The sequence below is a fragment of the Emys orbicularis genome, chromosome 1 (assembly GCF_028017835.1).
Source record: "Emys orbicularis isolate rEmyOrb1 chromosome 1, rEmyOrb1.hap1, whole genome shotgun sequence".
NCBI lineage: Eukaryota > Metazoa > Chordata > Testudines > Emydidae > Emys > Emys orbicularis.
Window position 1 is genome coordinate 165742605 of NC_088683.1, and position 24859 is coordinate 165767463.

The window sequence follows — 24859 nt, forward strand, 5'->3', positions numbered from 1 at the left end:
TGGTGCCCAGAACTGGACACAATACTCCAGTTGAGGCCTAATCAGCGTGGAGTAGAGCAGAAGAATTACTTCTTGGGTCTTGCTTACAACACTCCTGCTAATACATCCCAGAATTATGTTTGCTTTTTTTGCAACAGCATTACACTGTTGACTCATATTTAGCTTGTGGTCCACTATGACCCCCAGATCCCTTTCCGCAGTACTCCTTCTTAGGCAGTCATTTCGCATTTTGTATGTATGCAACTGATTGTTCCTGCCTAAATGGAGTACTTTGCATTTGTCCTTATTGAATTTCATCCTATTTACTTCAGACCATTTCTCCAGTTTGTCCAGAGCATTTTGAATTTTAATCCTATCCTCCAAAGCACTTGCAACCCCTCCCAGCTTGGTACCGTCCACAAACGTTATAAGTGTACTCTGCATGCCATTATCTAAATCATTGATGAAGATATTGAACAGAACCGGACCCAGAACTGATCCCTGCGGGACCCCACTTGTTATGTCCTTCCAGCATGACGGTGAACCACCGATAACTACTTTCTGGGAATGGTTTTCCAACCAGTTTTGCACCCACCTTATAGTAGCTCCATCTAGGTTGCATTTCCCTCGTTTGTTTATGAGATGAAGCCCCATCAGAAGCCCCTGCCTGAAGCATTAGAAGAATTTCTCTCCCCTGTGCTCCCTCACCTCAGCCCCTTGCTGCAGTAGCAATAGTGTTCCCCTGGGATTTTCTTCCCAGTCCGTGCTCTGGCTGCATAGGGGTGGAATAAGAGAAAATGTATTCTCTGCAGAGCCCTGCCTTGATGTTTTGCCCTTACCTGCATGCATCTCTCTGCCTGCTCATTGGGACCTTTTCTACATTAGAGAAATTAGGGTGATAACCAGCATTTGGAGCCTCCCCTCCAGCACACCTGTAACATGCAGACCTTGCATCTGCACACACAGCTGCTACCCGTGGTGCACAGGCATTTGCTAAACACTTTGCATTATGCTTGCTCTGCCACACCTAACCACCATGTCAACCTGCACCCCCCAAGCCAGTTGCCATCACTGCAGTGCCTGTGTGGATAGCAAGTGATGGCATATTAGCTCTAACAGTGCAAATAGTCCTCCAGCTACTGTCCCACAGTGTATCGGTTACTGCTTAGATGGCTGGTGCTCATGTTTCTGTTCTCTGTTGGTTGAGGGTCAAAGGAGGGATGCTTTTTTGCCTTTTGGATGTTTTAAAATTTGCAGGGAAGATTTGTACATGTGCCACAAAGAGGGCATGTGTCCAGGAATATGACTGCCAGTGGAATGGTGAGCACTGAGTGTTCCAAGTGCATTGTTTTAAACTAATTGATGGAGCCTACCATGGATGGATCCTACCATGATGTTTAAAAAGCTTTTACAAATTAAAATTCTTCTGAATGTTTAATTTGTTAGTTAGATGTTCTTGTTACATTTAAAAGGATGGTTATTTTATTTCTCTGGGGTAGTTTAGAACCAAACAAAATACACCTCTACCCCGATATAAAGCAACCCAATATAAAACGAATTCAGATATAACGCGGTAAAGCAGTGCTCCGGGGGAGGGAGGGGAGGAGGGGCTGCACACTCCGGTGGATCAAAGCAAGTTTGATATAACGCGGTTTCACCTATAACACGGTAAGATTTTTTGGCTCCCAAGGACAGCGTTATATCGGGGCAGAGGTGTAGTATATTTTTAAAAACAGTTTAGGGTTTTGTGGCATTTAAAACTAGTGAAAATGGATTTTTGTTAGGTTTTAAGCATCCTCCTACAGTGCTAGCAACTCAACCATTGCAGGATTGTGCTAGTGCTTGAGCACCTGAAAGTGAAAATGACAATAAACAATAATTGTTGTATGCAGAGTAGTTATAGCTGTGTTGGTCGCAGGATATTAGAGAAACAAGGTGGGTTGTGTGTCTCGAAAGCTTGTCTCTCTCACCATCAAAAGTTGGTCCAATAAAAGATGTTACCTCACCCACCTTGTCTTTGTAATAAACAAAAAATAAAGGATAAAATCCTTGTTTGTGGCAGACGAGTGCTCTGCACAGCTGAAGAGGAAGTGTGCAAAGGTGACTTTAATCTACCACTGGACTGCTCAGATCCTGGACTTGTTCTTCATCATTCCAGCACTCTGGCATAAATTAGCACTGCCTAAGGGCTGTTCTGATTTGTGCCAGCTGCCAAAAGCACAAAGGGACCCTTACAGCAGCTAGGGTTGCTGAGATGCCAGGACACTCCTGCTCAAACCACATCCATATCTCTGTGCCACCCAAGGATCCTCCTACATAGGAGAGATCCTTCCTGAGTAGCCAGGGAAGCTGGCTTTTGGCTGCTTTGTACCAATAGAGTTGTAGCCGAAAGCAGCCAGGATCTTATGCAAAATGTTCATGGTCTGTGCCCAATGAAATGTAAACAGTAAACAATGAGCTTCACTGGTGGTGAAAAGTAAATGCGATTTTAAAAATTCTTTTAATGTCAGTAAATTAAGGTTTTCTTAGGAACACATGGAAGGACATTTGTTTGGAAAAATATGATTTTTAGGTTGGCAGCGCCCCTTTAAACTCTAACCACCTCAGAGAGCTAGGACACTTTCTGGATATTCGTGCCCAGCTGGGAAGGGTAGATGGCCAGAGTCCCAGCCAAAGCAACCCTTGCGAGTCACCAGTCCCCAAGAAATGCTAACACCAAGTTTGCATGAATTTGAAGCCAATCTTTTTTGACATTCCCTTTTTATTTTTTCAATTCTTGGTCTGGATTTTGGGATTCAGTATGTGTGTGGCTTCACTGACAGAGCAGTGAGAGGGCTGCACATTCGGTCCATCCAATTCCCTTTCCAGGGCTGTGGAAGGAGAAAAATCTGCTCCGGTAGTGGGAACACCAATGCTCATGCCAGGGGGAAGGTGATTAAGCAGGAGTGACACTTTTGAGGCCAGCGGGTGGTGTCGGCAGCCTCGCGAGGCAGCCGGCTGTGGAAGTGCCACTAATCAGGCGCCCAGAGGAGTTGGTGCAGGCCCACTGGAATGAAGGGTTAGTAGTCAGGAATACCTCTGCCGGAGACAATAAGGGGAGGTCACAGTGGCTCTCAGGGGAACCAGGAGCAATATTTCTGGGGCCTGACAGGGAGATGGTGTTGGTCACCTGGGAGAAGTGATAAAGCCTTAGGTCAAGGGCTCTCAAACGTTTTCATACCGTGGATGAGATCTTAACAAAGGAATTGCCTCTTGGACACATTTCCCATTGACAGTCACACAGACTGTCCGGCTCACCTCCCCCAGCTCACTGGCAATACAAGAACATTCCTGTGGCAACTACAGTCATTGCAAAAGTGATATTAGGAGAGTATTTTACTGTATTTTAGGTTTTTTTTTTAATGTGATTTAGCAGCTGCAAATGAGGAGGAGCCAGTGCAATGTGACTAGCCAGCTCTCTGTGGATCACCAGCAAGTGCTCCACAGACCAGAGTAAAATACCACAAACTGTCAGCTGTATAAAGAGAGATCAACAAAGACCATTTATTGCTTCATTATTGTTTCTTTTCATAACAGCTTTTTGGCATAGATGACTGGGAGTTAGAACTCATGGGTAGGACGCTGGTCAAAAGTTTGAAAGAATGCCCCCCTTCCACTCCTGGAAAATATTAAATGAAATGTTTGCAGAATTTCTCCCCCGTTTTCCAATCAGCCCTGTTCTTGGGTTCTGTGCTTGGCTCTGCCATTGACTTGTGTGTGACCTCAGGAAAGTCAAGTCCCTGCTCTGGGCCTCAGTTTCCCCATCTAAAAATGGTTATGTGCCTCATGGGTGTTGTGAAGCTTGATTAATGTTGGTAAAGGGCCTTGAGATCCTGGGATAAAAGATATTGTAGACACGGAAAATACAATAATGTTTTCATGTGTTTTTCTTCTTGTTCCAGCTGCCCAGCATGTACTGTCTGCTCTGTCAATGTGTGCTCTGACAATGAGCATCAACTCCTCCCTCAGCAATGGGAAGGGCCTGAGAAACCTCACAGCGCAGGAAGACGGGGCAGTCAGAGTCACCGAGTCGATTGCTATTATCGTCATTGCTATTTTCATCTGCTTGGGCAACTTGGTGATTGTCGTCACCCTCTATCGGAAGTCTTACCTCCTTACGCTGAGCAACAAGTTTGTGTTCAGTCTGACACTGTCCAACTTCCTTCTGTCTGTCCTGGTGCTTCCTTTTGTCGTCACCAGCTCCATCAGGCGGGAATGGATCTTTGGAGTAGTTTGGTGCAACTTTTCTGCCCTGCTCTATATGCTGATCAGCTCGGCCAGCATGCTAACTCTTGGTCTCATTGCTATAGATCGGTAAGCTCCTCTTTTTGTTATGAATAGCAATGATTAATTCCAAACTGGGCACAAACAAACAATATGTGTTTTAATACAGCTAAATGTAAATGTATTCATCTAGGAACAAAGAATCTAGGCCATGGGGGACTTGATCCTGGGAAGCAGTGACTCTGAAAAAGATCAGGAGTTGTGATGGAAAATCAGCTGAATTTGAGCTTCCAGGGCAACGCTGTGGCCAGAAGGGCTAGTGCAGGGTGTCCAACCTGCGGCTCCGCAGCCACATGCGGCTCTTCAGAAGTTAATATGTGGCTCCTTGTATAGGCACCAACTCCAGGGCTGGAGCTACAGGCGCCAACTTTCCAATGTGCCAGGGGGTGCTCACTGCTCAACCCCTGGCTCTGCCATAGGCCCTGCCCCCACTCCACTCCTTCCTGCCCCCTCCCCTGAGCCTGCCGTGCCCTCGCTCGTCTCCCCTCCCTCCCAGAGCCTCCTGCATGCCATGAAACAGCTGATCGGGAGGTGCGGGGAAGAGGGGGAGGTGCTGATCGGCGGGGCTGCTGACGTATTACTGTGGCTCTTTGGCAATGTACATTGGTAAATTCTAGCTCCTTCTGAGGCTCAGGTTGGCCACCCTTGGGCTAATGTAATCCTTCAATGCATACATGAGAATCTCAAGTAGGAGTAGAGAGGTTATTTTACTTCTGTATTTGGCACTGATGTGACCACTGTGGAATACTATGTCCAGTTCTGGTGCCCACAATTCAAGAAGGATGTTGATAAATTGGAGAGGGTTCAGAGAAGAGTACAAGAATAATTAAAGGATTAGAAAAAGCAACAGAGAGTCCTGTGGCACCTTTAAGACAAACAGATGTATTGGAGCATAAGCTTTCATGGGTGAATGCCCACTTTGTTGGATGCACGTCACATGCATCCGACGAAGTGGGCATTCACCCACGAAAGCTTATGCTCCAATACATCTGTTAGTCTTAAAGGTGCCACAGGACTCTCTGTTGCTTTTTACAGATCCAGACTAACACGGCTACCCCTCTGATACTAAAGGATTAGAAAACATGTTCAAAGAGCTCAATCTATTTGGTTTAACAAAGAGAAGGTTAAGGGGTGATTTGATTACAGTCTATAAGGATCTACCTGGGGAACATATATTTAATAATGGGCTCTTCAATCTAGCAGAGAAAGGTATAACATGATCCAATGGCTGAAAGTTGAAGCTAGACAAATTCAGGTTGGAAATAAAGTGTAAAATGTGAACGGTGATAGTAATTAACCATCGGAACAACTTACCCAGGTTGTAGTGGATTCTCCATCACTGACTATTTTTAAATCAAGACTAGCTGTTTTTTCTAAAAGATCTGCTCTAGGAATTCATTTGGAGGAAGTTCTAGAGAAGGTCAGATTAGATGAACACAGTGATCCCTTCTGGCCTTGGAATCTATAAATCTATCAATCTAAAAAGTGTTGGTAAGAGAATGTTAAGGTTCCATGGGTAAAGCAATGAAAAGTCAGAGTTAAGGTTGCATGAACACAATAACATACTATTTTTCAAACAATACAATATAACAGGGGTTCTCGACCTGGGAGTCATGATCTCCCTCCCTTTCTTTTGGGCTAGATGGATGGTGGGGGGTTCCAGACCTTTTTTCTGTTGTAACATGGGGTATGGTATGGAAAAGGTTGGAAACCACTGCAATTATAGTGATTAATAATACCTAGCTCTTGTATATCACTTTTAATCAGAAGATCTCAAAGCACAGGAGGGAGTCAAAAGAGGTAGTATCATTATCCCCATTTTATAGATTGGGAAACTGATGCACAGAAAGGTCAAGTGACATGCCCAAGGATACCTAGTAGGCCAGTGGCAGAGCTAAACCTAGGTCCCCATAGTCTCTGTCTAGTGCTCTCTCCAGCAGGCAACACCGCCTCCCCAATATAATACATTTTCCCTGCAATTACATGTACAATCGTGAAATAGAAAGGTAGAAAATAATTAAATTACTATTTCAAGATGCAGCACATGCATCTAAGATTGTTAAAATCAATTGATCTGTAATAACATAGCATTTGAGTAGCTGCATGTAATCATGTATAATTGTAAACATCATTACAATAATGCATTCACACCAGGATTAATTCTCTCTGAAGCATCTGGTATTGACCACTGTTGGAAGACAGGATACTGGGCTAGATGGACCATTGGTCTGACCCAGTATGGCCACACTCATGTTTTTATAATCAGTAGGTAGAATTAAGGCTGCATATGCAGCTTGATCTTGGGCACTTCTTGACTTTTGAGCTCTTGACCGCAAATAATTTTTTGAAATATGATTTTTTTTAAGTGTCCCTCTAACCCCATTTGAGATTTGGGGAGCGGAAGTGGGGAAGTCTTTCCCTGGACTCCAATGGGAGTTGGATCTTAATCAGTAAACCCAGTTCTTTGCTTACTGTACTTTTCTATGATGGTACTGATGTCTCCTTTTGTGTTTCCCAGGTACTATGCTGTCTTATATCCAATGGTGTATCCAATGAAGATTACAGGAAACAGAGCAGTTGTAGCCCTTGTGTATGTGTGGTTACACTCCCTCATTGGCTGCCTTCCTCCTCTCTTTGGCTGGTCTTCCTTGGAGTTCGATCAATTCAAATGGATGTGTGTGGCTGCGTGGCATAAGGAGGCAGGCTACACAGCCTTTTGGCAGATCTGGTGTGCTTTGCTGCCCTTCCTGGTTATGATGATCTGCTACGGATTCATATTTCGTGTGGCTAGGATTAAAGCGCGCAAGATTCACTGCGGTAGCGTGGTCATTGTAGAGGAGGATGCTCAGAGGAATGGGAGAAAGAACTCTAGCACCTCCACCTCCTCTTCGGGCAGTCGAAGGAATGCTTTCCAAGGGGTTGTCTACTCAGCCAATCAGTGCAAAGCTTTCATAACCATCTTGGTTGTCATTGGTGCTTTTGTGATCACATGGGGGCCCTACATGGTAGTAATTACGTCAGAAGCACTTTGGGGGGAAAATAGCATTTCTCCTGCTCTGGAGACATTAGCAACATGGTTATCTTTTTCAAGTGCCATTTGCCATCCACTGATTTATGGACTCTGGAACAAAACAGTGCGCAAAGAACTATTAGGAATGTGTTTTGGGGACCGGTATTACCGGGAGTCATTTGTTCAGCGTCATAGGACAGCCAGATTATTCAGCATTTCCAATAGGATCACAGGTAACAAACACTTAGATAAAAAAATACTCTTCCCTTGAGGCTGATACTTAGTATCTGCATTCATGTGGCAACTTCCAAGGGCTGTACAAATACTAACTAATGATGTGCTTGAGGGAGCTCTCAAGGGACCGTTTTTCAAATTATACCTCCCATCTGAAGGAAAGTTGTGATGAGTTCCCTGCCTTTGATGGGAATTCACCTCCCTTTCTTGATGCAGCTAAATTGTCCCTGGCAGAGAAGATTTAACTTTGGGGCCAATAAAAATAATTTCCTTTCTCCTCTGTTGTGATTCCCCCCCACACACACACACACACTCTCTCTATTTCAAATTATCCAAATCTGAGCATTCTTATACTATCAATATACTCAGTGGGTCTGATTCTCCACTCCATTGCCTGTTTTTATGGTGGTGTAACTCTGTTGACTTCAGTGGAGTTACACTGGTGTAAACCCAGTGTCATAGAATGGAGAATCAGGGCCAGGATATTTTTCAGGAGCAAAGTATAAATGTTTCCAGCTTAATATAAAAATGTTTGCCAAGTGGTATGGCCTTTCTCTTAGCTAAACTTGTCATTTTAGCTGGAGCTGTAACAATAGCTATAGTTAACATTCCTTCAAACTTCTCATTCTAAGACAATGTATTCAGTTGATTATAACATCCCAAACTTTTACCTATTGGGCTAAACTTTTCTAGGCCTGTGTAGGCCTGAGGTCAAAATATTTTGAAAAGTTAAAATGATTCTGTCTGTTTTTGAGAATGAGAGAGGGGGAAAAACACCACCTGCTGTATGAAAGGGCAATGCAAGCACAGTATGAAATTGACCAACCATGCAGGGGAAACTGACTAGACACAAAGTGCTGACAAATGCAAGGAGTGAACAAACAGAAACATATAAAGAAAATATTTTTTCTCTAATATCATTTGGTTACCATAATCTTAGTTGTTCCTTGTAACAATACCAGGTAAAACATGTCCAGACAGAAGTGGAAGTTTTAAATTAATGGTAGTCCCTTTAAAAATCTACTTCCACCAGGCTCACAAGCAGTAAGTTTATAATTTAAAAAACCCACAAAAATTGTGATCCCCCATCTCTAGATATCCCAGTCCATCACATCCTTTTTCTGGTCTGCCTTTTAGATTGTAAATTATATGGGACAGGGACTGTTTTTATTTTTGTATAGTGTACAGCACCAAGTCAGGTGTTGGTGGTAAATAATAATATACTCCATTCCTCACCAAAGTAGTTTTGTATCAAAATCTCAGAGAAAATCTTTCAGATTCCTAGGACCACTCTCCAATTCCCAATGCTTCTTAGTGTTAAAAGTATTCTATATTCTGGGAAGCCTGCTTGACCAATCAGTGTCTTTGCTGGCAAGCAGTCATGTTTGCTTTGGTATAGCAGGGTAGGCAAATGTGCTGTTGATACACAAATTTTATTACTCTCTGCAAGTGTAAAATTTGTATTCAGCTTAGAAAAAGGCAGAACATTCCCTGTCCTGATGATGGGCCTGATCCAAAGCCCATCAAAATCAATGGGAATCTTTCCATTAATTTCAATGGGCTTTGAACCAGGCCTAATAAGAGCTTATGGATGTTAGGCACCAGCTTTTAAATTCTCTAGCTAGGGCAAGTCCATCACCTCCCTCTCATCTGCAATAACCCTCCACTCCTTAGGACTAAGTGTTCTGGTATATGTCAACTAGGTACAGGGGTTTAAAAATCCATGTGTCTCACCAGTGGCAATTTTTTCTAGTGACTTCAGAAAATGTGAGTGCTTGTTTGTTTGTTTCAATTAAGTTTCTAGTCCTTCTGGTTGTGAAGAAAACGGTGTAAATGTAATGAAACCATTCCAGTGCAATAGTGTTTTCTTGAGTCTGCAGACAGGCACCACCAGTGCCTCTATTGCTAATCAAAGTTTTGCCACGTTGTAGCACTGTGAAATTAGCAAGATTCTGATCATTTTCATGATTGCTAATTCAGCACTCTTTGAAATTTCCACTTTCATGGTACTGCTTGGGAGAACTAAATGTAGAGGCAGGCTCTGGAATTATTAGTGGGGAAAGAGAATGCAAAACATGGAAGGAAGGTGAGCGCATTGGAAACCTCCATCCCCATTGCAGAAGCCAGGTAGCTCTCACAGATGGGCTCTGGAAGGATTGGAAGCATAGCTGGGGAAGAAAAGACAGAAAGGTTCTTTCTCCTTCCAGCTGCAAGAGTAGGCTGGGCAGCTTCCAATTTATCAGACCCCTACTAGCCAGAGGCTGATAGAAAAGGTGGAGCCCTGAGCAGGATCCTAAGACTGCGCCTTAGTAAGAATCCCAGTGTTTTCCCCCTTTCTAGCATCTGAGGGTTGCAAAGAAGATGGAAACTAGCTCATTAGCCAACCCTCACTAGTTATTGTCCCATCAATACACTTGTCTTCTATAGCTATTTCTGGCTACTAGATTTAATCCTTTGGCTAGAGGGTGTCTGATAAGTTTTTCCAGCCCTGCGTGCATATATTTCTAAATATAATTAGCTCTCCTGATAAACTGCACATACTTGCAAATTGCTGGGGAGAGGTAGACAGCAGGCTTGCCGTGTGGAAAGAATCCAGGAGCATGTGGCAGCTGGTGACATGATATTGCAAGATGGGAAATCCAGGTGGTTTGGCAGCTGGGTCTGGAGGGTGGTTTTTGCTGTCTTGTCACAGGAAAAATGGGGAGAAAGGAAAGTTGGGAAAGCTGGGGGGTGGAATCGGGCACTCGGATGTGGGGGTTATTTGAAGATGCTATCATTAGAGTAGATCCACCATACAGAGCACAACTCAGTGATGATTAAACTGTTTTGCAGATCTGGGACTATCTCCCCATCTTACAGCTCTCATGGCAGGTGGGCGACCTTTAGGACACAGCAGCAGCACAGGGGACACTGGTTTCAGCTGCTCTCAGGATTCAGGTAACTCTGTTGTTTTCCTTTCTCAGACAGAAAGATTTTACTTGCGGCTTACTTGCAGAATTCTGCGAACAGTCTGTATTTATGTACAGATATCTTTTGGTAGGTGAACAATAACATTAAGCATCTCCTATGGCAGTGGTTTTCAATCTGTGGTCCGCAGACCCCTGGGGGTCCACAGACGATGTCAAAGATTTCCAAAGGCGTCCGCTATGCCATTTGACATTTTTTAGGGGTTTGCAAATGAGAAAAGGTTGAAAACAATTGTCCTATGGTACCCTGAGCAGAACTGCCTTAGCTTCTCCTCTGTATTTTTGATCTTGCAGTGTCTACTATGAAAATACTGTTAAGCCTAGGAGAATAATTTCTTTCCCTAGTGCATATTTCCTAGGAGCGTGATAATCTGTTTGTCCCGTTCCTTTATTCTTCTTCCCTCTTCAGTGATCTTCCTGACCCCCCAAAGAGCTAAGAAGCAAACTGCTCGGGAAATAGGTCTCTTCACTTCCTGCTTATAGGAGATTTCATTTGGTCACTCTATGCTAGAGCCTCTCCTATAGAATGGAGGCTTCTCATCTTTGTCATGGATCTCTCGAGCAGTAGCCTAGAAAAGGGCATGGTGATCTGCCAGTAATTTTCCAGCGCTGGTAATAGGGGGGCTGTGGTTTTAACTGCCAACAGAGGGAAGTTTTCCAAAACCTCCACCTGCAATCTATTTTAAAGAGCATTTCTGCTCTACAGACACCAGAGAGCACTCTTCTGACAGCTGCAGCTCTGCATTGCTCTCTGACTGGGAGAATGGGAGAAGGAGGCTGGCAAGGTGGGATTTTTCATGAAGGCAACACTACTCCACTAATTCTGTAGGTGAATTGCTGGCTTAAGTGCAGCTATAGGTGATAACGGGTAATGGAAAACTCTTCTCTTTATAGCATCCTGTGTTATCATCCTTGAAGAAAGGCACTAAGAGGCCTCCACAGCTGACCAAATCAAAGATATAAGTTGTTAGGAGCCCCAATGTTTAGGGAATTTGAATTGGGAAATATCCCACTTCACTGAACTTCCTGAATGACAGAAGACAGGCTTTTCAGATAGTACAAGCCAAAGGAACTGTATACAGAGAAAAGATCAAGGGATGCCCATTACAGATCAAGTATTTAATGAGGCAGATAATATAGGATCACCCGTATCCAGTCAAAACACTATCTTAGCATCACTTATAGACAGGGATCCACTTCTGGGCAAGAATTACAGGCCAATTTCCTTACTCAATGTAGTTTTTAAAATATATGCTAAAATATAGTCTCAAGGACTAGAGTGTCATCTTCCTAATTCTACCCATCCATTGCAGGCTGGCTGGGTTTCCAAGGAGTAGGGCTTTGATCTTGTACCATTGACGTCAATACCCCAGATGATCCACAGAACATTAAAAGTATCCCACTCATTTAATATGGTCTATGAGGAAGGTAGATCACTCGCTCATTACTAAGTATTTGGAGAAGGCATTTGACAGTATGGAATGGAAATATTTATATATCACAGTTCAATTCTGGACTATCCTTCGTTTAAAAAAAATAGGTTTGCTAAATAAATCATTGGTAAAGGTCAGGTATATGCGACAGTGGCTTGTCTCATGGAACTCATCATGGATGTGTGTTGTCACCTTTGCTATAAATTGGTCCTGGACCCTCTGGCTATTGCTATAAGAATAAATCCAGGAATCAAATGAACTCATGTGGGTGGAGAGGGCACAAAGCCACGGTCTGCAGAGGGTGTAATCTGACCAATGAATGATTTGGAACAAGCTACAAAGCATCGAATGGCTGTTGTAGGAAGCTTTCGATCCATCGTCAGAGTACAAAAGTATTTGGGCAAAAGTAAAGTGTCACAAGCATTCAGGGGAGCACAGGCTGTGCCTTTCAGCAGCAGGTGTAAGAAGCACTGACACAGCACGCTCCCCTAGTGCTCCCTGAGGCGGCCTGTCTGCTTCTATGCTAGGGAGGCAGAATGCCTCTTTGACTGTCATAGGGTATGTCTACACTGCAATTAAAAATCCGTGGCTGGCCCATTCCAGCTGACTGTGGCTCGTGGGGCTTGGGCTAAGGGGCTCTTTAATGCAGGGTGGACATTCGGGGCTCTAGAACCCTGTAAGGTGGGAGAGTCCCAGAGCTCAGGCTACAGCCCAAGCCCAAATGTCTACACCACAGTTAAACAGCCCTTCAGACCGAGCCCCATGATCCTGAATCAGCTGGCACAGGTCAGCCATGGGTGTCTAATTGCAGTGTAGACATACTCTTAGTGTCGGTACTCAGCCACAACGGCACTGGAGTGAGGAGCCAGGCCACAATTCGGCCCTTCATGTGACAGCATGCCAGACGTTGAGTTTAGTATTCCCCACACAGTGACAGGTAAACTTTATTTTATACCTAAATAATACGGAGGAAACGCAGGTAGATGAAATAGTGTTCATGAGATCAATACCCATAAAGTGGTAGAATGACTCAGCAGAAAAATATACAGGATCAGTCAGGCAGATGTTCTCCTTAAGGAATAATGTTTGTGACAAGAAAGCAAAATTAGTTAACAAAGGCAAAATAGAGTGATCAGAACGTTCCCCAGCTTGGCTTGCCATCCATTCTGAGTATGGAATCTGATCTTCCTATAGGCATCCCCCACTGTCTGTCTCCCAAGCAGCCAGTTTGTAAGGGCTTGTCCACACTTGAAAATTAATTCAGGTAATGTATGAATGTAAAAGGCAATAGCTATTCCAGAAGAACACCATGCGTGGACAGGTGCCTATTTAGTGTGATCCACTTTCGAAGAATAAGTATGCCTACCTGTGGCGTTATTCAGGAATAGTTATTGTGGAGTAGCTGTTGTTGAATAATGCCATCTGTAGACAATCCTTCTCTCGCTCAGGAGAAGCAGGGAATTGTCCTCAGATTAACCTCTGGTTAGCTGAAGACCAGGTAATAACTTGACCCTGGCCCTGTCTGAAATCCCATCACAGTTGAATGCAGAGTGATAATACATCAGCACATTTTAGGCAATTTTTGAGGAGAGGCGCTCAAGTCTATGAACTCAAAAGTTCATTTCCCCCGATAATTTTAGGTTTGTCTTCTCAGGGCTCGTTATTATTTCCAAACATTTTCTGCATTTCAGGGACAGATGTGATGCTGCTTGAGGATTATAGTTCGGATGGAGCTCATCACCCACATTGCGTTTATCCCTATCGACGGAGGAGTTCGGTGACATTCGAAGACGAAGTGGAGCAAATCAAAGGTGTGTTTAGGGTGGATACTATAATGCTGCTCACCTGGGATGACCGCCCCCTGCACCTTCATGATGGCTGCCGAGCATAGCTGTCCCCTTCTTTAACCTTAGAACACAGAGGACAAGTATCACTCCTGGGCTCTTCATCCTTCCCCTTCTGATAGGTGCTCTGACTTTTCCCTTCTGCTGATTCCTCCACAACCTTCTTGAGAGGCCCCAACTTCTGCTCACCCCATCCTTTACTGCTGGGTCACTCATTTTCACCACTGCTGCCTGCTCTGACTTCCCACTAGTTACCTCATTGACCCCTGTGGACACGCGCTCCCATGCCATCTGAGCTGCTTCTCCCTGCCGTTTTCCATCCTGACGCTGCTGGTTGGTAGGTGGGTGGAAGGGAGGGAAATGCACGTTTTCTGGAACTAGGGAGGTGAGGCTGGACAGGACTCACTTGCAGGGTATATTTTACAACTGTCTTTCTGCCATCCATCCACTTCCTTTTAAGATCTGCTCTTTCTTTTCTCCTTATTCGGGTAGGCATGACATGAAATCCCTGACAGATGTGTGGTCTGATTTAACGGTATCTGCTCTTGCAAAACACTAAAGCAAACCAATGTAGGGGACAATAGAGAGCTCTTCAGAACTGTATGAAGTTCTTACGGGAATACTAGGAAGCTTGGGGTGTACCAGTACGCCAAAGTGGTGCATAACATATTTCTGCTAGAGCCCACGTTATCTTTGTTAATTAAAACCAAAGGCCTACACGAGGAGTACAGCATTTCAAACATGGGCCTGGATTCTCTGCACAGCTAAGGCCACTTTGCGCTGCATAAGCCTTCAACTGCCTGGAGATAGTCTGTGGAGAATTTCCCTTGTGCTGGAGAACTCATGGTTTGCAGAAAGCTGGCAAAGCCAGCCAGCTCTGCCACCCTGTGTGCTCTCAGCATAAAGGGATGGAGAAGGTGTCAGGGGTGGAATAGAGATGGGGAGGAGGCGTGGCGGAATGGAGCAGAGGTACAACCCATCCTCCATTGGTGTAAGGTCCTTGGATGACCTTACCCCAGTGATGACCTTACCCCAGGCTTCCCGTGTAGCACTAGCATGCTCTGGGGCCAGGCGTGCGGGCACACACACACACCCCTGCAGCGCTATGACAAAACCATTGGCAATAATAGATAATAGCAGTTTCCAGTTCAAAATATGAGTATCCCTTGAACTGGGGGTACACTATTTTTTATTCAGGGATAGCCAGCGCCCTGGATAGAAGAGCTTAATAACAGGCCTTCCTTCTGATAGGTAGTTCCAGTCTAGATCAAGGATCAGAAACTGGGCTTCCCTGCATGGAGCTCATTCATGCAGGAACAACAGCCTTATGTGACCCTGCCTTTCCTTGGGTTTCATCCATTTACGTTGTCTACTCCCCACTGTATTTTTTTTCCCCTCTCTTCCCCGCAATGACTCCACCACCTTGATGTTTTTCTGCCCTCCCAGGCTTTTATTTTCTCCATATACTGCCTGCCTCTTGTCTCTCCTGTCCATTACCTGGCTGTGTTACTTTAAATTCTTTAAACTGAAAGAATGTATTTCTCTCCATTTATGCTGTTTGTTTGCTCCTTGCATTTGTCTCAGCTGGGACAGGGAAACTAGACAAATCAGTTTCACTTTGTTTTCTAGTTAGGCTCACATGTTGGTTCTCAATACTAGCAACATGTTGCTGGGACTGGCTTTAGAACACTGCAGGGTTGATTTAATTTGAGCAGATCCTCTTTAATTTGGGCTAATAACTAGGAGGCCAATTGTAAGTGATAGAATTTACTAAATCATAAGTCAATGAGGACAATATAAAAACAGCCACAATGCATCACACAGTGTACTTGTTATTACCTTTGATTTTATTATTAGCATTAATACTTGAGACTCTACAGTACACACATACTGTAGTATATTTATCCAAAAATAATGCAGTCTTATTAATATGAGGGCTTTTCTGAAGTATCTTCTGCAAATTATCTTAGCAAAATTCTACTCCCACACTCACCCCAGGGTGAATTGGTTTGGGGTTTTGTTTGACAATTATCATTACTTTTCCATTATCCGCCCCATAATGATAAAAGGTAGCCAAGTAGCTTTTGTGTGTTGCCTCACAGACATTTATAGCAATTCTGCAAGGCTGTTTAAATGGATTCCTGAGGAGTAGGGGGAGGCTACCAGTTTTTTGTGCAGATCAGTGACGTGTAGAACAGGGAGGTTCTGCTGTATATAAAAAGTTTGGTCTTCACCAAGTTTAAAACATACCATGAGCTATGTGACTTCTTGTGTTGTCCCCCTTTTTATGTAAACAAAATGTAAAATTTTGGCATAAACTAAATTGAGAATCCCCTTGTGTTTACAAAACTAATGGTCAGAGTAGAAGGGGCTGGGAATTGGGACTCAAGAGTTTTATTCCTGGCTTTGTCACTTATTTCTTTCCCACGGTCATGTAATTCCCATAGGGCCTAATTCTGTGCCAGATGGAATACGTGGAAGTTTTGCGCTTTGGCAGGTTCAGGCCAATAACCTTTTCTGTGCCTAAGTCCCAATCCAGCAAAGTATTTAGCATGTAGTCCCATGTAAGCACGTGGGTAATCCATTTGACATCAGGTTAAGCATGTGCTTAAATGCTTTGCTTCATCAGTCCTTAGTTTTCCCATCTGTAATTTGGGGATAATTTCTCTACCTGACATGATGATATTGTGAAGATTAGTGTTCATGGTGTGCTTTGAGGTCCTTAGACAAAAGATGTTGTGGAAGCATAAAGTACTATTAATAGCAATATTTATCATTTGTAGAAGACATGATCACACATTTGCAGTCCTGAAGACAAATATTTGCCCTCAGATGTTTGCACAGCCATGGTATGTTATTGTTAATTGTTCTGTCTTAATTTTTTTTTTCTTTAGAAGCTGCAAAGAATTCCGTTCTTCATGTAAAAGCTGAAGTCCATAAATCTCTGGACAGTTATGCATCCAGTTTAGCCAAAGCTATTGAAGCTGATGTGAAAATCAGCTTGTTTGGAGAAGATGCTTTACCAGGAGCTTTGTTTCCTTCGTGGACTATACCAGGCGGCAATGTGGGTGTACGGCGTGGTGGCAGAGCCCAGGCTGGCCAAAGACTTCAGCTTCAAAGCATCGATGAAGGGAATATTTGACAAGAGCACTGAACTAGAAGAAACCACTAAGTAGGACCCAGTATAGTAATAATTATTGTAAAAGAAGCAGAGTATTCAGAATGGCTTAACTTCAGTGTTTTAGTCAAGAACACTTGAAAATACCTGAATACTTGTCTTTAAATACATACATCTACATTTTAGAACAGTATTTACTTACTGTTCAGGATACTGTAGATGAGTTTGTGTAATGTTTTTATCCATTATACAGCACATAAAAACATAGGATTTGCCTTACTGGACCAAACCACTGGTCCATCAGATCAAGTATCCTTCAGTGGCCAATTCCTGATATTTCATAGGAAAGCAAAACAAACAAACAAAAAAACCCATGCAGCATTATACATGGTGTTGTAGAGATTTTTTCCTGACCCATGGGGCTATCAATGTAATCCCTAAAAGAGGAGATTTGATGGCTCTACTTACTGGAAACTTTATACACAGTGTTATTTTGGAGAACTGTAAAAAAATGACAGGAGCATGGATTTAACTAAAGCACAAAATCTGAGCCTAGTTTTCAGATTTCCAGGATCCCTTTCATCCAAATTACTGTCCTGCTCACCTTTGGTGGTGGATTATATTTTTGATTGTTCAATCGTGGGAATGCTAAATATGAGGCCATATTTATTGCTTTTGTTCCACTGGACAAATGTTTTACTACAGAGAGCAGATACATCATTCTCACATATATAATGGGTAGAGGCAGACAAGCACTGGAAAGATGGCAGAAATGGTTTTAGAAGATGGACATGCAGATTTTGTTTGGGGTTTTTTAGTTCTCAATGAGAATTACGATTTGCTTTCCTTGTTTTGATTTTACTTAGAGGCATTGTACAGCCACTGAGATTAAACAAGGATGAGATAGAACATAAATACTGTATTGCCACTTAATATTGACGTTATACAGGTTTCATCCTTTATACACAGAAAAGCTTGGTGAGTTGGATTTTTACAAGGGAGTACGTCTTTTTGTGTTGTTAAAGCAATAACTACCTCAGTGCAAGTATTTCTTGGAGTTTAACTCATTAAATCTTAAAATAACAATATTTAGCACTTATATAGCACTTTTCATGTTCCAAGCGCTGTACAAACATGAATTAATCTTTACAGCCCCCTAGCCCCAAGCGGCAGGTAGGTGGGTAAGCAGTATCATTCCCATTTTTGCTGAAGCATTATTAAAGTGAAGGGCCAAGTTTGTCCAGAAGTGCTCACTCGTTTTGTGTGACTCAGTTTTTGAGTGCCCACGTGGTAGCTGCAGGTGCTCAAAACCTCTGAAAATCAGGGACAAGGCATCTCAGTTTGGGCACTTAAAACCTGAGAATTACAGAGCTCTTGTGACAATTTGGCTGTGTGTGACTTACCCAAGGCCATAGACAGAATATCAGAGGGTAAAATCTCTGGATTTCATGAAACTCAATCCCATTCTTAAACCACTAGATCACCCCTTTCTCTGGCCCCAGTTCAACAAAGGATTCAAGCACATGCGTAAATCCATCCCTATTCAGCAATGCACTTAACTCATGGCTAACTTAAGTACTTACTTATGTCCCATTGAAGTCAATGGGATTTAAGTGTATGCTTGAAATTAAACATGTGATTTGCTGAATAAAGATGGACTGTTGAATTGAGACTTCTACAATCCACGAAATGGGGTGTTTTGCATAGTTACAAAATATTCAGGAATGAAATAGTTAATAACAATGGATTGTGAGGAGCTGATGGCCTGAAAAGTAGCCTAGTGACCCCAGTCACTCATTCATTTTACTTTATTTAATTTTTCAGTGTATAAAATGTATCTTTTGACAGCTCTTGGCACATGTCCAAGAATCTATAATCCCATCAATTGCCAGGAAATGACCTGCACCGAGGTCATTATTGCCATTGTAAAATGAATATGCAGGGAGAAAGCTAGGCCACTGGATTTCTTTTCACAGGTGATGCTGTTTTAATTGCTGTCTATATGAACACACACACGGTATAATAGCTCATCAGATTGTTAGAAACAATTTCTTAATGTTCCACTTATTTTGTAACCCTTGCAAAACAAGTTGACCAAAAATGCCATTGAAGGAAAAGGGAACAAGGAGCCTGAATTAAAAGGGCAACCATAGGATAGTTTGGATGGATTGGGTTCACTCTTATTCACCATTAGGTTGCGTTGAAGTAATTGTCAAGTTTTTGTCTCAAAGGCATAGGGGGGAAACCCCCAAGCACATATGAAAGCACAAAATAGTTAGCATTACATAAAGAGCACCTTACCCACCAAGGCACTGGTTGAAATTCAGCCCCCCGTGAAGGTCTGAGGAGTTGCACCTGCTTACACCAGGGTTGAATTTGGCTCACTGTGTTAATTTCACTAACATATTATTAGTAATATATTTACTAAATAATTTATTTACTAAATGAAACACATCTTACACCCTCCCCATAATGCTGTTGTTGTTATCAGTGTTTTCTAGTTTGAGGTGTTGTTAGAGAAATAACTAATTATGAAACACACACATTTTACAAAGTTGTATACAAAGTACAAGGAAATGCATTGTTTCTAGATAGTGAAGGTGAGCGGTTTAGTTTCATTCTTCAACCTGAGTGAAGTGCCCCTTCTTTAATTCTTTAATTTTTGATAATCAAAGGTGTTACTAATTACATAAAAAGATCAGGAGTACTTGTGGCACCTTAGAGACCAACACATTTATTTGAGCATAAGCTTTCGTGGGGCTGTAGCCACAAGTACTCCTGTTCTTTTTGCAGATACAGACTAACACGGCTGCTACTCTGAAACTAATTACATAGCAGAGGAATTTTTTTTAAATCTCAACAATGTTCCATTAAGAAAGTCATAGTTCAAGACTAAAACAAAAGCATGGAACATATTGCATAAGGCTGCAACCATATCCTTAGTCCTCCAGTATTAGTTAAAAGTAAAAAGAGATATTGGACTTGGAAAAGGTTCAGAAAAGGGCAACAAAAATTATTAGGGGTATGGAACAGCTGCCGTATGAGGAGAGATTAATAAAACTGGGACTTTTCAGCTTGGAAAAGAGACGACTAAGGGGGGATATGATAGAGGTCTACAAAATCATGACTGTTGTGGAGAAAGTAAATAAGGAAGTGTTATTTACTTCTTCTCATAACACAAGAACTAGGGGCCACCAAATGAAATTAATAGGCAGCAGGTTTAAAACAAACAAAAGGAAGTATTTTTTTCACACAGTGCACAGTCAACCTGTGGAACTCCTTGCCAGAGGATGTTGTGAAGGCCAAGACTATAACAGGGTTCAAAAAAGAAGTAGATAAATTCATGGAGGATAGGTCCATCAATGGCTATTAACCCGGTGAGGATAGGCAGCAATTATGGTCAGGTTTGTTCCATGAGGAGGGTACGTTTTTAGGGCCCCCACCCCCTTGGAACAGGCTTTTCTAACTTTAAAAAAAAAAAAAGACCCATTGGTACAGATTCTACTTTTAGTTAATTCCCTGTCAAGAAACTTGATTGGTTTCAATGGAGTTAATGCAGATTTACACCAGTGTTAGTGGGATCAGAATCTCACCCAATAACTTTAAAGTTTGAGTCATCGTTTCCATAAGAATATGACATCTTTTCCTCCTCCTCTCATTTCTCAAATAATACAAATCAGCAAGTAACAAATTAGGTGTGTCATGCTAGGCATGTGTTTTCATCCATTATTATAGGGTAGGCAAACTTTTTGGCCCGAGAGCCACATCTGGGAATAGAAATTGTATGGCAATCCATGAATGCTCACAAAATTGGGGTTGGGGTGCGGTAGGGGCTGCAGGCTCTGGTTGGGGGTGCGGGCTCCAGGGTGGGACCAGAAATGAGGCATTCAGGGTGTTGGAGGGGGCTCTTGGCTTGGGTGGGGGAGTTGGGTGCAGGGCAGGTGTGCGGGCTCTGGGGTGGAATCGAGGAGTTCGGAGGGCAGGAGGGGAATCAGGGCTGGGGCAGGGTTTTGGGGTGTGGGAAGGGGTGCAGGCTCTGGCTGGGGGTGCGGGCTCTGGAGTGGGGCTGGGGATGAGGGTTTTGGGGTCCAGGAAGGTGCTCCAGGCTGGGATCGAGGAGTTCGGGGGGCGGGAGGGAGATCAGGGCTGGGGCAGGGGGTTAGGGCGTGGGAAGAGGCTCATGGGTGAAGGCTCTGGGTGGTGCTTATCTCAACCAGTTCCCGGAAGCAGCAGCCATGTCCCCGCTCTGGCTCCTATGCGGAGCCGTGGCCAGGCGGCTCTGCGTGCTGCCCCATCCGCAGGCACTGCCCCTGCAGCTCCCATTGGCTGCAGTTCCCAGCCAATGGGAGCTGCGGGGGTGGCGCTTGGGGCAGGGGCAGCGCACAGAGTGGAGCCCCCTGGCTGCCCCTACACATAGGAGCCAGAGCAGGGTCATGCCGCTGCTTCCTGGAGCCATGTGGAGCAGCCCCCGACTCTGATCCCCAGCTGGAGTGCCGGAGCGGGGCAAGCCCCAGACCCCGCTCCCCAGTGGGAGCTCGAGGGCCAGATTAAAACGGCTGGCGGGCCGAATCTGGCCCGCGGGCCGTAGTTTGCCCACCCCTGTTATAGACAAAGGGGAAAATTCTGTCCTTAGTTACACTGTTGTAAATCCGTGGAAGTCAGTGGGGCTATATCAGCGTATAACTGAGAGCAGAATTTAGCACAAAGCATGCATATGTTCATATCCCTTCTCCATCTGGCCCCTTCCCCAATTAATACTGAAAAATTTATGAATATGTTGATCACAAACTTTAATTGTTTTGTTCTATTATATATTTAATTTCAGTTTACTATGAGAGTAGTCCTTTAGTGTGGAACAGTACTCTATATTTGTGATAAATGTGTTAAAAAAAAAACCATACGCCCCCTGTTTGAAACCTTTCTGCAGAGAAAAGCAGATATTCTTAGCATTTACTTCTATCCCACTGGAATAAATCAGAGGTAACACCATTGAAGTCAATGGAGTTACACTGATGCAAAAGGAGAATCGGGCTCTAAATACTATATTTTTAAAAAAAAGTTTGATCATTTCAAATCAAAGGAGCTATTCTGACTGTAGATTTATGGAAGAAAGAGGACAATCTAAAATAGCTGTAATCACGGTTGGCAAATGCTAACACATTTTTGTGTAATTTTCATGGTACTGTATGTTATTACGAGGCACAGGATTGTGTAACTGAAATAATATTCTGACTAAAGAATATTTTGGTATTTTTATATTCATTTTGTATTCCCCTGCTCCCCTAACGCTAAATGTTAAAATGGATACATTGACTTCTTTGTTAATACTTTGAAAAATAAAAATGGATGTACACTGAAAATTTTCTCACCTGAAGCATAGTTTCAGCAATAACAAGAGGTATTTCCTCAATGATAGTTTGGCTCAGGCCTCTGGTGGTGCCCATGCTATGGTGTACGCTGACCATAGGTGGTCTCTGGGAGCGATGGTCACTCATTGTGCCCCTTTCCTTGTTAGTATAGTGGTGAGTATGCCTGCGTGTCATGTGGGAGACCGGGGTTCAATTCCCTGACGGGGAGGGTGGTCCCTTTTGAATGGCGGACAAAGAAATGCCTGGCCTGCCCAGCACATGCCTTGCATTCTCCTTCTAGGGCGACTTCCGTTCACACCCCGCACTGCTGATTTTCACCTCCAGAGAGACAAGTACCTCGCAAGGACACCCCCACCTACTTTCCCTAGCGAAAGCCTCTCCATGGCCTTCCGCCACTGGGCCCGGCTTGGGGACCTGCACATGGGGGCACGTTTCAGAGTCGCAAAGGGAAATACGCCAGCCAGGGGCATGAGGACGATGGCCCAGACAAACAGCAAGGGACTTGGTCAAGGGGTGGAGGAAGACAGAAAAAGGGACGGGCATCGGATTGGCTTCCCCTCCTTTTCCCCTTTGGTCACGATTTTAACTGGGACTGTAATGGGGAGAATTGAGAAATACCTGTGGCCGCCGGTGAGGTAGGTGGCCGCCCCGAGAGCACAGAGCTGAGCATTTTCCACTCAGCTGTTGCCTCTGCAAACACCTGGCCGTGATCGTATAGTGGTTAGTACTCTGCACCATGGCCGCAGCAACCTCGGTTCGAATCCGGGTCACGGCATTGCTTTTTTGGTGGCGGGGGATATCCTGCCGCACGCCTAGTGGCTCAGCCTGATTGCATCCATTTGCAAAGAAAGCCAGCAGCTGGTCCCTAGCTTCTGCTTGGTAAAGGAAAGTTAGTGGGGTCCATCCATCAGGAAAAGAGTAAGAGGAATTCTTCCTGGGTGCCGCCAGGGTCCAAAAGCAGCGTATTCCCTCCTGGCAACCGCTGTGTTTCGAATGTCCGTCCAGTGCGCGGTGAAAGGAAGGATCTGCGTGCCTGGGAAGCTGCGGCCCTCCAGAGGTGCTTCAAAAGCCAAAGGGGCCGTGGGTGAGTTTGTGATGGCGTGAGTTTGAGGGGCGTGAGTCTGAAGTGTGGAAGGGGGAGGGTCGAAAGACCCGGTTTTGAGAGGAAAAAGGTGCTGCCCATCTGGTAGGTGAGGGCAAGGTCCCAGGCAGGTGTTGTGTGAGGAGGTGCGTAGCGGCCTGGTGGGCAAGGGCATGTGAGGAGGGCCAGGGCTGTTGCTGCAGCCAAAGCCTTTAGGAAGCAGAAGAGGGCAAGAGGTGTTGTTGCCTGCTGGGGCCCATGCTATGGTGGACACTGACCATAGGTGGTCTCTGGGAATGGTGGGCACTCACTATGCCCCTTTCCTTGTTAGTATAGTGGCGCGTATCCCCGCCTGTCACATGGGAGACTGGGGTTTGATTCCCCGATGGGGAGGGTGGCCCCTTTTGAATGGCGGACAAAGAAATGCCTGGCCTGCCCAGCACATGCCTTGCATTCTCCTTCCGTTCACACCCCACACTGCTGATTTTCACCTCCAGAGAGACAATTACCTTGCAAGGACACCCCCGCCTGCTTGCCCTAGGGAAAGCCTCTCCATGGCCTTCCGCCACTAGGCTCAGCTTCGGGACCTGCAAGTGGGGGCACATTTCAGAGTTGCAAAGGGAAATACGCCGGCCAGGAGCATGAGGACAATGGCCCAGACAAACGGCGAGGGACTTGGTCAAGGGGTGGAGGAAGACAGAAAAACGGATAGACATCGGATTGGCTTCCTCTCCTTTTTCCCTTTGGTCACGATTTTAACTGGGACTGTAATGGGGAGACTTGAGAAATACCTGTGGCCGCCGGTGAGGTAGATGGCCGCCCCGAGTTTGGTGACACTTCTAGCGAGAGAGTGGGAAGGTTTCCCCGCTGCCAAACATTGAGCCCTTTCCCCGGCAGATCAGAGATGGGGCAGGTAGGCAAGAGCACAGACTGCGACATGGGCAGGGCAGGGTAAGGCACCGTGTGCTATAGGGGAGCTGGGCAGGGTAAGGCACCGTGTGCTATAGGGGAGCTGGGCAGGGAAAGCTGTGTGCGGAGGGGACACACCACGCGCTGGGGACTGGAGCGCGGGAAGCAGGACAAGACCCGGACTCGGGGATGGGACGCTGCGTCCCCGGCTCCCGCCCAGCCATGCACGGCCCCGCTCCCTAGTCCCATGGGGAGGAGCGCAGAGTTCCCACGTGGTGTGTAGTCGGTGGAGGAATAGGAGGAGTTCTCGCGAGGGCTCATTGGTTGCCTTCCCACCAATGACCTGTCCCCTTAGCTTTGCCCACTTCCTTCCCACCATTCGAAAGCTGAGTGCCCGCGCAGAGAGAGAGAAAGGGGGGGGGGGCGGTGCCTCGCTGCGATTGGCGGTCCATCATGCCCCCCGCTCCAATTGGCCGCTGTGCTAGCGGGGGGCGGGATCAATATACCGGATTGGCTGATCTCTGAGCGGGGGCGTGGCCGAAGGGACGCGTTTCCCGGAGAATCTGGCAGGTCCCGGGCCGCGCTGGGGCTTC

At 44.8% G+C, this 24859-nt stretch overlaps 1 protein-coding gene across 1 annotated transcript; it reads left to right on the plus strand.

The window, feature by feature from the left end:
* Positions 1–3949: 3949 nt before the first annotated feature.
* GPR161 (G protein-coupled receptor 161) lies at positions 3950–16931 on the plus strand. Its single transcript, XM_065423474.1, has 5 exons — positions 3950–4332; positions 6821–7545; positions 10379–10483; positions 13637–13756; positions 16684–16931. Exons 1-5 carry the CDS (start codon positions 3950–3952, stop codon positions 16929–16931), a joined length of 1581 nt encoding a protein of 526 aa, XP_065279546.1.
* Positions 16932–24859: the final 7928 nt, after the last annotated feature.

Bases quoted from the DNA above. Each gene is read 5' to 3' on its own strand.
- GPR161 (XM_065423474.1), top strand. From the start codon at position 3,950: ATGTGTGCTCTGACAATGAGCATCAACTCCTCCCTCAGCAATGGGAAG. The intron at 4,333-6,820 runs GTAAGCTCCTCT...TGTGTTTCCCAG, and splicing joins GGTCTCATTGCTATAGATCG to GTACTATGCTGTCTTATATC. The intron at 13,757-16,683 runs GTGTGTTTAGGG...TTTTTTCTTTAG, and splicing joins CGAAGTGGAGCAAATCAAAG to AAGCTGCAAAGAATTCCGTT.